At 29.2% G+C, this 12,447-nt stretch overlaps 1 protein-coding gene across 1 annotated transcript; it reads right to left on the bottom strand.

The window, feature by feature from the left end:
• Positions 1 to 5,666: 5,666 nt before the first annotated feature.
• Positions 5,667 to 8,952, bottom strand: LOC129301100 (60S ribosomal protein L18a-like). The gene is made up of 4 exons (XM_054939672.1): positions 8,812 to 8,952; positions 8,432 to 8,547; positions 8,193 to 8,256; positions 5,667 to 6,178 (listed from the first exon to the last, which is right to left on the bottom strand). Exons 1-4 carry the CDS (start codon positions 8,824 to 8,826, stop codon positions 5,837 to 5,839), a joined length of 537 nt encoding a protein of 178 aa, XP_054795647.1. The 5' UTR covers positions 8,827 to 8,952; the 3' UTR covers positions 5,667 to 5,836.
• Between the last annotated feature and the right edge of the window lie 3,495 nt (positions 8,953 to 12,447).

The following is a 12,447-nucleotide window of genomic DNA, read 5'->3' as shown; positions in this document are numbered from 1 at the left end:
TGTCCAAGTGATACTCATTAATTAGCAATAGGTCGAACCCAAAGAGATCGATGAGTTTGTCATGACTTACTAGACAAAGATAGGGATGAGTGAAGAATATTAAAATCAACCTTAACCCTTTGAAGAGTTGCCACACCCAATCTAATATTCTTCCTTAAATCATCAGAAAAGAGCTTCTTACATAGCACGAAATATCCCAACAAACATAGCCAAAAAGGGTTGCCCGAGGAACTTGTTTGGTGAACTCCTTGCCTGCTTTGTGCTTCAGGTTCCATACGATCCAATCCTTACCATTCATGCTTTTGAACCTGTTCCAAGCTTCTGGTTTAACTAGACTCTGCCATCTCTCTTTTGCCTATGGGCAATCTCTCGAGATGCATGACATCTTCTCTCTGATCACAAACCTAATGGGCATAGATGATAGATCCTCACTTTTCATACCCCTAGAGGCACATAATTTCACTGTATGTAGTCTGTTCTTGGCCGCTAACCAAAGATGTACTTTGATTTTCTTTGGGCCCATCCACTTCCAAATTTTACTTCAGATTCCCCCAATGGACTAAGGTGTACTTGCAACAGGGAAATTATATACAAAGTGAATAGAAAAGTTATCATTTGTAGATCGTTTCCACACAAATCTATCGTCGCCCCTCTCAACTCTCAAAATATGAGTGCGAGCAATACGATTCACAACGTCACTAGGCAACCAATTCCCCATCTTCAGTCACAAAATCAACCACCTTACACTCATCATTGAAAGAAGCATCAACGATAAAATGAGCCAGAGGTCTCTCGCAAGTAGACGAATTATCCATCAAGCATATGTTATTTTATAATCGGTTACACTAATAAAAAAATTGATTATTATTTTGTTATTTGTATATTTTATGATATCTTTGTGGATCTCTATTAATAAAAATAATTTATTGTTTAATTTATTTTAAAATTTTATAATATTTTCATCTATCTCCACATTTTTATGGTATTCTCTCTAATCTTCAGTCTCAAACAAAAATTGTAAAAAAAGTAAATTATTTTTAAAAGCCATTCAAAATAGCCTTGCAAAAAGGAGAATTAGAAACCTGCTTCTTCTTTTTTTTCAATTCTGATTATTATTAAAAGTTTAACATGATAAAATTTCACAAAATAAATATTTTTGAAAAATAAATAATTTTTTCGTGAAAAAGGCATAAATAAACCGACCTTAAAGCTAAATCTAATTCTTATATAAACGATGGCCATTGACGAAAAAATAAAATGTGTTCATTGATTTAAGCAGTGGTTTAAGTTCAAAAGATAAAATAAATAAACAAATAAATAAATCATTCCTTAAAACGAATCTTAAAGGTCAATTCAATGATAAAAACATGATATAAGTATGTGTTTGGATTAAAATAATTTACAACTGAGGTTAGAACTAACTGAAGTTAGCGTTAAAAACAAAAGATTGTAATTTTAACGTGATTTATGTTTGGACATCTTTTTTTTCAAAAGTCAGTTGAATAAATTAAAATTTATTTGAATGATTAATTTAAAAGCTAGTTGAAATGTAAAATGACAAAAACAGACATAAATTTTTTTATACATATTTTTTTTACTAATTTGATAATTTTATGAAAAAATATTAAATTTAAAATTAAATTTTTTTAAAAAATAGATTAAAAATATAAAATAAATTGATAAATATAAAATTTTAATTTTAAAAAAGATATAATGAAATGATAAATTACAAATATTTTTTTGGCCTGAATATAAATTACAAATATAGGGTATTGGAGTTGGATGCTCTTAATTTTATTTTTTATTTTTATAATTTGTTAAACCCTTAAACTTAAGACTAGCAAAAAAATAAACCATGATTTCTCTCTCTTCAAAGCAAAACTTCACGATTATAAATCCCTCTTTCATGCCAATTGCCTCTGAAATTCATTCGATCGATTTGTAGCCCTACCACACCCACGCTAATTTCAATTCAACTCTCAAAATTAGAGTAGAGGAAGGAGAAGCACAACATTGATGGATGAATGAGATTCGAAACTGGAGAGATCAATGATGAATTGAGCAAAGATGAATGAATGAGTGAAATCATGATTGAGAAGCAGAGATGAATAACACGACAGAACCCTCAACATCCAAAGATGGCAGTGACAGCAAGCACAATGTGATCAGCGATGATGACGAGAAGATTAAGAGACAATGACTGATGTGCTTGAAGTGAGGATAGAGAAAAGAGTAACCAATATTGGGTGATGTGAGAGGATAACAGAGAGAGAAAGTGCAGCGTTGCATTGAAAAGCTTCAGGATCTGGCTTCTGAAATAACGCTGGTTTAGGCCCAACGGTCGTTCACTGATTTCTTTTATCCAAACAAAAATTTTAATCTTGAAATGGACTTTTAATATCTCAACTGAGTTTTGAATCCTCCAAACTTCAGCTATAATGTAATCCAAACATGCTGATTTATCCAAACTAAATAGCCTAAAGAATTGTATAAGCTATTAACTAATTTATCTTAGTGGTTATAGAATATACTTTTGGCATATGTTTAATCGATGTTGAAGTGGACAAATTTAGTGGAGTCAGAATGATTACAGTTTGCATTATTGTCAAAGATTTGGCATCAAGTCAATATAATCATAATATGACCTTTTATCCTTAGTCTCGCAAATTGCAATCATGTTCATATATACCCACCTTTTAATGCACCATGATAATAATTAATTTTTTTTTATTTTCGGTAATCAAGTATTAATTTTTGTCACGTGATCAGCCCCTCACTAATCATTCATCACTCAACTAATCGAGAAGTGATTAGCAAAGAAATGATCATATAAATTGTTTCTATCTTAGTGCAATAATGTTTTTATTTACAGGCAATTCATTGCTCACCCAAAGTGATGAGGGGAAGTTTCTCAATTGATGTCAGAGGTTAATCTCTTCCTGAACCATGAAGAGCAAAAGGCCCAATTATATTTATAAGCAATGTTAATTAAAAAGATAATAATAAATTTTTTAGTTTTTAAGTTTATCTCAATTATTGATTTAGTCATTCAAGTTTAATTTTTGCCAAAATTAAAGTATAGTATACTTTTAGCCATTTAATTTTACACAATGTTTCATTTTGATCTCTTAATTTTAAAAAAAAATATATTTTTAATCCTTTAAATATAATACTATTAGTTTTATCGCACAAAAAATTTACATTAAACTTTTAAATATTGACAAAAAATTTAAACAGTGACTTATTAAGTTTAATTTTTTTAAAATAATAATGATTGATACAAAAAATAATGATTTAAAACTAATGATGTTAAGAATGAAGGACTAAAAATACATTTTATAAAATTAAAGAAACAAAATAAAATCTTATATAAAATTATAGGACCAAACGTATACTTGAACCTTTTTATCAATCTGGTTTTACAAGTTTTGCTCAATTATCAATTTAATTCTTGTTATTTAAAAAGGAGATAACACTGTCAAAATTTGCTACCATGGATAATAGAATATTGATAACAATTACATAAATTAATGAAAGTGTAATTATTTAGTTAGAAAAGAAAAAGACTAAGAAAACTCTAGAAAACAAATAACAAAACACAATATAAGGGACCAAAATGATACAAATTAAATTGACATAAGAGCTATTTGTTTTTATTTAAATATATATACATGTCACCTTTTGCATTAGATTAACTTAATAATGAATCTGTGTTTTAAACCTTAAAGGATAAGTATAGTAATTTAATTAAAATAACATAAGGAACCAAATCGATAAATAAAGATTATAAATTTAAACGACCTAGTATCATTCTATGAGGAGAGAAAATATACAACACATATACTACTGCTAAAACAAGTTATGTATGCATGTATGTGCAACACAGCATCATTGTCCTAGTAAATGTATGACTTATGAATCACATGAACTAATGAATAAAAATTAAAGGATGTGAAGGTTACAAGCATATCTACAACATATTTTGTAAAATTCGAATTTTATTTCCGTTTTCATACGATTATCTTATATTTAAATGTGTTCGAATTCTTAACTTTATTTAGATGAAATCGAGTCCTTTTCACTCAACTACAACTATAACTGGCAGATTTCGGCCGGGGGGAAAAATTATAACTGATATATCCCATGTGAGTCTTCTTTTTGGGAATAGAGGGTTAAGAGTAGGATTTGAATATACCCAATTGTTAGATTGCTCGAGTGATGAAAGGTATTATATAGATCCATTAAGCAATTAAAGAGTAATGACGAACGCTAAATCTCCCACCTCGTTTGAGTAAAAGAGCAATTAAGACTAAGATGTAATGAAAAAATCTAAGCGTAATCATAAGAAAGATTCATGGTCTGAGACACAAATTCATGCATGCACATAAATCAAGATTAACAAGTGACCATCAATCAAATATAAGCATTAGTGAAGTCTAATTCTAATTCATAATTCATGTTTAAGGGAAATCCAGAGATCAAATTACTATATTGGTTGAAGATTCCTCTCAGCTAATCATAATTGTCCGCACAATTCATCCCACTTGGTTCAAATGCTTATGATAACATCATCCCTTGGATACCTAGTCACCCAATCAAGCAATTATTAGTTTTGTGGCACCAAAAATGAATTTTATCTTCCTAAGTCAGCCATAATAAGTTGAAGTACATAGATAACAAAATCTCTAACCAACTTGCAAAATTAAATTAAGAAAATATAAGGGGCACAGAAAAGGGAATTGAAATCATAAGGGGCACAAAAAAGAGCGTTGCACATCACTCGAGGTAGTGAAGAATAAAGAGGATGAAAAACCTTCAACATCTATATATAATAAAAAAATGATAAAGAATTACATTATGTATATGCACATGAATTTCATTTTAAGAGCGAACGAAATATTGTAACAAAGCAATATTTACCAAAAATTGAAAATTTTTAAGCTTATATACTCCTTCCGTTAAAAAATATAAAACTCTCAATAAAATAGTTACCTACTTTCAAACTAACTCTATCTTTATATATTTACTCCTATTAAACACCTTATACTAAATATAAAGTTATTGGACATTTAAAAAAAACAATAATTATATCTCAAAAAATTAAAAATACATTACATTTTAAACATTCAACTCCTTAAAAAAATACCTTACATTTTTAGACATAGAGAATATCAATTTAAAACTTGGGAGAATTAGAGCCCACATAGCACAAAATTTTACTTCTAAAATTTAACACAATCGAAAAGCCCTATAGAAGCTCAAAAACCTTAAATGAAAATATGTTTTAATTAAAAAAAATACATTTATTCTTGAACATTTTATTATCAATTACAAGATAATGAATTAAGAATTTATAAACATTATATTGTATATTTATATATAATTTATTATTCTTTCATCCCAGGCAACTTGTAAATTTCAAACTCAATCGTTTCCACTAAACCAATTATACATTAAAAGACATTGTATTAAAAATTTATAAATATTTTGTTATACATTTATGAAAAGAGAGAAAACAAATACATCTTTTTTCATTAAAACATCTCTCCACTTAAAGCCCTTGAACCTGCAGTTTTCAATATATATTGAGCCCTAAATGCAAATTTCTATACTCTAAAGGCCCTAAGTGAGATTCATCCTTAAAACTTGGGTGCCCAACGTACCACTTATCAAGTAATATAGATTTGTTCATTCCTATTCAAATATCAAAAATATGTAAGATCCCATAGAAGCATTAAACTACCAAAAACTTCAGGCCAGTTAAAATGTTCTAAACACTCAAAAAAAAAAAATCAGCTAATCAAGAAGCCGATGGAACGTTTCTACCAGAAACACGTTACATAAACAAGTTGGGCTTTTTAGCCTTGTATGTGGTTTTAAGCTTCCTGGTGGGTGGCCTGACTTTCCTGTAAACCAACGGGAACTTGATTTTTGAGTTGTGGAATTGCTTGGTGCTTTCCCTCTTGCAAAGCTTAGCCGGGATGGTGGCCGTCTTGATTATCTGAATGCAAGGGAACCGGACCCGGTGACGGGAAGCCATCTCATTGTACATCTGCTCCACTGCACCGTTTAGAGTGGTATCGCGGTACTCTTTGTACATGTTGTGATAGCCAGTCCTACTCTGATAACGCAACCAGATGCCATAGTTCTTGATCTTGGTTGGGTTCTTCTCAAAAATCTGCGACATAATACAGATTATGCAAGGCCAGAAATAAAAGCCCACTCAAAACGAGTTCATTCCAGATTGATACAACCCATAAGCCTCAGTTGTGGTAGTAGTAGTTTGAATGAAAAGACCACTGCACTTGAAAACCGCAGGATTAAAACTTCCAAATCAGAAAAGAGAGATCCATGAAGCATAAAACTAAGTTTCCAATTATTACATCATACTCCCCCCAGACTAAAACAAAAATCCGCATACCAATAAAATGTTTATTCCTGTGAAAATATATATTCCCTCTTTTTACCCTTACTTTCCATTTATGATGAGTAAGAAGAAAGTCATGAATTCGTAGACAGAGAATCTAGGTTAATAAATGCAAAAGATAAAATGGGAAAAAAAGTTTTACAAATGCAAAGTTGCTTCTATTTTGGACCAAATTATCTGGAAAAAAATGCTTATATTTTGGATGGGAGGAGCATATAATATATATTCATCTAAACCATCATCCAACTGAAATTCACAGAAAATAACACCTAATTACTAAAGTTGGAAAACAATTTCAATGAGAAGTAAAACACAATGTTTTTAGAACCAAATCAGATGTTGAACTGGAAAGGCTGGCAGTTTACCGTTTGCATGGTCCAACCCAATGATCAACCGTGACGTAATAATTAAATTTAAAAAAATTATATATGTATATAATAATCTAAATATAAAATTGCTACTTAACTTAAAAATAAAATTAAATATTTTAAGTTTAACATTTATCATGACTTAACAAGCCATATAATACAACATAACATCACATGATTAAAAAAAAAAAAAGGGGTCATTTTTTAAATAAAAAAATTTGATAAAAAAATAAACAGAAAAAAGGAAATTTATGGGGCTGTCCAGTTTTTAATAACCAGATCCTAGTCCAAAGCGGTCTAATCTAGCTCAAGTCCTCAAACAGTTTTTTCAGCTAGATTGAGCTGTTAGCTCGACTGATCGACAGTCCAACTGTCTAATCTGGTCTGGTTTTTTAATCGTTGGTAAAATCAGAGCAAAAATATTATTAAAATGCGTACGTATGATATAACTTTTGAGAACAAGAGAACAGTGTACTTCTAGCGATTATAAAATTGCAGTACAAGGCCAATTAAGGATGCAGTCAAACTTGTGCAAAACAAAGCAGCAGAAATTAAATTCTGAATATATGGATCCCAATTGGGTCAAATCAAGTAATTTATCAAGAAGAAATGCAAAGGGAGCAGGTAGGAGTAAAAAAAAAAAGCGGAAGATCAAACTTTAAGTATCCATAAAACATCTAAGATAACACGAAGAAACTAAAGGTAAATTGCAACAAAATGCATATTCCACCATCTGGTGATTTACTAATTATCATTAGGATAATCATGAAGAAAAGATGTTTTCCTATTAATGTATATTTCAACTGTAATCAGACAACGCACTGATAACAGTAATCAATCCAATAATTTCTACAGCTCCTGAACATAGTACGGGAAACAGGAATTGCCTTTTGAACCTTCCTTCTGATATAATTACAGAAAAGCACTTAATAGCTTTTTCACTACAAGGGATGCGCAACAAGTTTAAAGGATCACTCAATATAATATCAGGGGTTCTCAGACACAGTTCAACTGTCACAACATTAAGGCCAACAAAACCACAAGCTTTCCTGACAAGATTAGCTAAGAAAGGCAGCATCATTTTACAGAATTAGAATTAGAAAGTTGCTGGAATGAGGATTAACAAATAAGTTCACCAATGCAATAACAATTAATGTTTACTAATAGTTTGGCCAATGTTGCCGACCATGAATCCAACACAGGAGGTCATAATCGCAATACTCAAGAACACAACACAAAGCTCAGAAAATGAGAAATTCCCTGGTGATAGGACCATTCTGCCATGTCTTTAAGCTTCTCAAGTTGTGTTTCGAATTAACAAAAAACCATTCTTGTCAGAATCAGAATGCAGCAGACACGAAACGTTAAATAAACATGCGCAAAAGTAAAAAATGCACCTCATTGATAGCAAGCACTTGACCATTGCTCTTCTTAACCTTCTTCAGTTTCCTCAAAAAGTACCTAAATCAAAGCAATCAGCCAAATTAAGACACATATTCCTGGCCTCAACCTCTGGGACAAAAGAAACTAGACTACTAGCTGGAATAAAACTTTTCTCAAACTAAGAGATCTCAAGAATAGTACAAGCTAAAATTTCCAGTCAAGACTATATAATGATAAAAATAAATCAGTTTACCAGAACTTCGACTTGGCGCGAACCTCGTTCGTGGCCCAGAGTTTCATGCGGTAAATCTTGGGATGTTCATCTGCTTCCGTGGGCAGAGCCCTCCCAACGACCTGATACTGATGAAACTGCAAGAGCAACCAAAGAAACATCAAATCAGCTGGAAAAAAATACCATTTATTTGGTTGAATTGAAAACCGAGGAAGATACGAAAAAATTGAACAGCCCACAAAAACACCAGATCAAACTCAAACGAATAAGCATAAGAATATATCAGCTTTCAGTAATGCAAACTAATAGAAAGGGGAAGGATCCTAGAAACAAATTTCGCCCGAATCGTTTATGAATCCAAGGCATTGATTTAAAACGCAAGATTAAAAAAAAATACTCACCCTGAATGCAACCATTTTCGAGAGAAGATGAACGGAGGAAGGATTGTCTCACTTCCCTCTACCGGCCGTCAGAGAAGCAGGGTTTGGGTTTCGTTTTTAATTGTATATAAACCCTAGTTTGGGGTCCGGTTGGCGTTAGCGATGGGTCTGCCTTCGCCATGGTTAATCGAACGGCTCACATTTAACATTTTAAAATTATATTTTTACTTCTACTTCATAAAATTATAAAAGTTTTTAATTTTTAATCTAGACCATCTAAATTAAATATAAACTATCTAAATGAAAAAAAATATGACTTAAAAATTCAAAAAGCAATGAGATTATTCAAATAAATGAGACAAATATACTTATCAAACCTTTTTCTCTTTTTGAATTGGTTTTAGGGAGAATAATAAAAAGGTTTCAATGAGATTTATTAATTTAACTTAAATTTCAAATCTCAAACTTTAAAATTTGTAAGTTTGTTATAATGAATTTATAATTTGTTCTTCAAATTTTAATATAGTTGAAGTATAAATAAATTTATTTTTTTGTTAAATTTTAGAACACAAGTTTAAATTTATGACAATAAAATTATAAAATTGAGAATTAAATTTATACATTTTTAAAGTTTGAAATTTAAAATTTAAGTTAAATTAATTGATCCCTTTAAAAACTTTCTGTCATTCCTCCTTGATTTTATGATGACATTAATAAATATAAATTGAAAATATTGGATGTTATTATATGGAAGTTAGGGCTTATATCTTGTATACTGTATATTAACAAAACTCTATTTTTTAAAAAATAATTTTTATTGCTTTCAGAATAATTTTCAATTTAATCAGATAAAAAATGAATTACTTTTCCACCCATGAAAAAAATTAGTTAATCAGTTTGATTTCTTAAAGTTAAAGGAATGACAGAAGTGTTTGAATAATTTGTTTCACTAAATTTTTGGAGGCGTACTATTATTTGACGATAAATATTCTCACTTCCCATGGCTGGAAATTTTAAGGACATATATTTGTTAGTAAGACTTAAATCCTCTAAAATTCATTTTTTATGAAGTTTTTCTTTTTAGTAGCATCATAAAACATGCCAATTCAGATTATTTAAATATAATAAGTATATAATGTGCTTAGGAATACAATGAAAATGGTTATATAATTTTTTTATTATTGTTTCTCGAAATAAGTAAATTTATAAATTAGAAGAAAGTGCTCTTCTTTTATTATTCATTAGTAATATTTTTTCAATCCATAATGTGATTATTCTTTTTTTTTTTTCAACTTGGATGCATTTTCATGAAGTTAAAACTAGTTCAAAAGAGTTGCTTCCTTTTTATTTATAAGATAACTTCTAGAAATAATTTTTAATCTAAAATATAGGACACCTTAATATTTAAACAAATTTTTTTAATTTTACCCATTCTTAACTAATGTAAAACTATTTAATGTAATTATATTATTATTAAAAATCAAAGGTAAAAAAGAGTCTATCTAATTTTTTATTTTATCAAAAAAAATTATTTTTTCTTAAAATGCCTAAAACAGTTTGAAAATATTTTAAAATAAAAATCGAAAGTAGTAACCTTCCCCGACTCTATTTTTATTTTGAAAAATCAATCTTGAGGTGATCAAGACGTTACATTCACCTACAAGCATCATGCAATTGCATAATTTTGTCATATTTACAATATACCCCAAATATATATTAGGGAGAATAACAATTAAAGACCTTCTAAAAATATTAATTCCAACTACGGATCATGAAATTTTAAAATCTCAGTTAAGGACTATAGTTTTTAATTATGATAAAAAAATGTAGTTTGTGAGGTGAAATTCACTATTGTCACTTAAAAATTTACTAACCTAACTTAAGAAAATTTGTAATGTATATTGTGAAAATATGAAATCTCACTTAGAAATCAATTGTTTAACAAAAAGCGTCATTTAAAAATTTACTAACTCAACTTGAAAAAATTTCTAACGTATATCATGAAAACATGAAACTCCACTTAGGAATTGATTGTTTAATAAAAAACACTAATTTGGATAAGTCACTTTTTATTAAATAATTGATTCTCAAGTAAGGTTTCAGTTTTTCACAATATACGTTAAAAATTTTTTTAAGTCTAGTTAGTGACTTTTTAAGTGACACTTTTTGTTAAACATTCGATTCTCAAGTAGAGTTTCATATTTTCACAATATACATTAGAAATTTTTTCAAATTGGGTTAGTGAATTTTCAAGTGAGGTTTTTTTTAATAATCCTTTTCCAAGTAGAGTTTAATGTTTTCACAATATATGTTAGTAATTTTCTCAAGTTGGGTTAGTGAATCCTCAAGTCCCGTTAATGAATCCCACATCACAAATTACATTTTTTTTATCACAGTTAACGATCATGGTCCTTAACTGAGATTTTAAAATGTTATGGTCCAGAATTAAGATTAATATTTTTAGAAAGTCATTAATTGCCATTCTCCCTATATAATACTTCACATGAAATTTTCTCTCAAGCATTACTTTAAAATAAATAAAAATATATATATATATATATATATATTTGGGATATATATATATATATATATATATCAAATTGTAAAATATAACCACAGTTGAAGTTCAGAACAGTAAGAGAGCGTCAAACAGATTGAAGAGGTCAAATGTAGTTCTTTGGCGCGTATGCTTTCACCAACAGCTTTATGTGATTCAAGAAGTCTTCAGCCACTTCTCAAAACCCAGAACTAGAAGGAATCATAGTCCTACGGTGTAATTATAATTTTTAAGATATTTGGTAAAGAATATCTGATAAGTGCATATTTTATAATTAAATAGGTATAGATTTTAATTTGAATTTGATTATATTTATTAAGATTTTATATCTATTTAATTGATATTTATATATTTTTCCCTCATCACTTAATTATAAGATAAAAAAGAATTTTAATACAAAATCCACTCATATCTTTTTATCTTTATATTTTGCAGAGAAAAAGAATAAACCAAATAGAAAGAAAAGAGAAATATATATATATATATATATATATTAGAGTCTCACATCGACAAAGAACAAAAGAAGGAGCCTTCACTTTAACTATAAATACTCCCTCCATTAAGAGGGAAGACATCCAATCACTTATCTAAGTACCTCAAGAATTCTCTCTGAGATATTTGGAACTCGTAGAAGCATTTTGAAGGCTGAAAGCGAGATCATTGAGGGGTTTCACAAATTATAATTATTTCTTTTATACTCTTTAATTTTCTCTGTGATCATTTTTCATGATTGAGGATTTTAAAATGGTTTTATTTAATTTTATTATGTGTTTCTAAATTACCCAGTTGGGATAAGGATGTAGCCCAATTGGGGAGCTAGTTTTCTATTTTCTTTGTTTTGACTCCTTGCATTTATATTTATGAATATTTTTTGCTTTTTTCAATTATATTTATTTCTCTTGTTCTTCATATTGATTTAATGACTGGCCACCATTTAATCAAGTCTATGGGTAATCTTGATGGACTAGGAGGTGAAGAGAGAACCTAGATTTAAAGAAATAAACATAAATAACTAGGCTAGGGATAGTTTTAGAAATTTATGGTGACTTAAACCATAGCTTCACGGTTTAATTAGTTGTTTAAGTATCGTGGGAACAAAT

The sequence above is a fragment of the Prosopis cineraria genome, unplaced genomic scaffold (genome assembly GCF_029017545.1).
Source record: "Prosopis cineraria cultivar Desert tree isolate PC_DT_omini unplaced genomic scaffold, ASM2901754v1 PC1896, whole genome shotgun sequence".
Lineage (NCBI taxonomy): Eukaryota > Viridiplantae > Streptophyta > Magnoliopsida > Fabales > Fabaceae > Prosopis > Prosopis cineraria.
The sequence above is the reverse complement of the archived record's forward strand: the minus strand, read 5'-3'. Positions and strand labels throughout refer to the sequence as shown.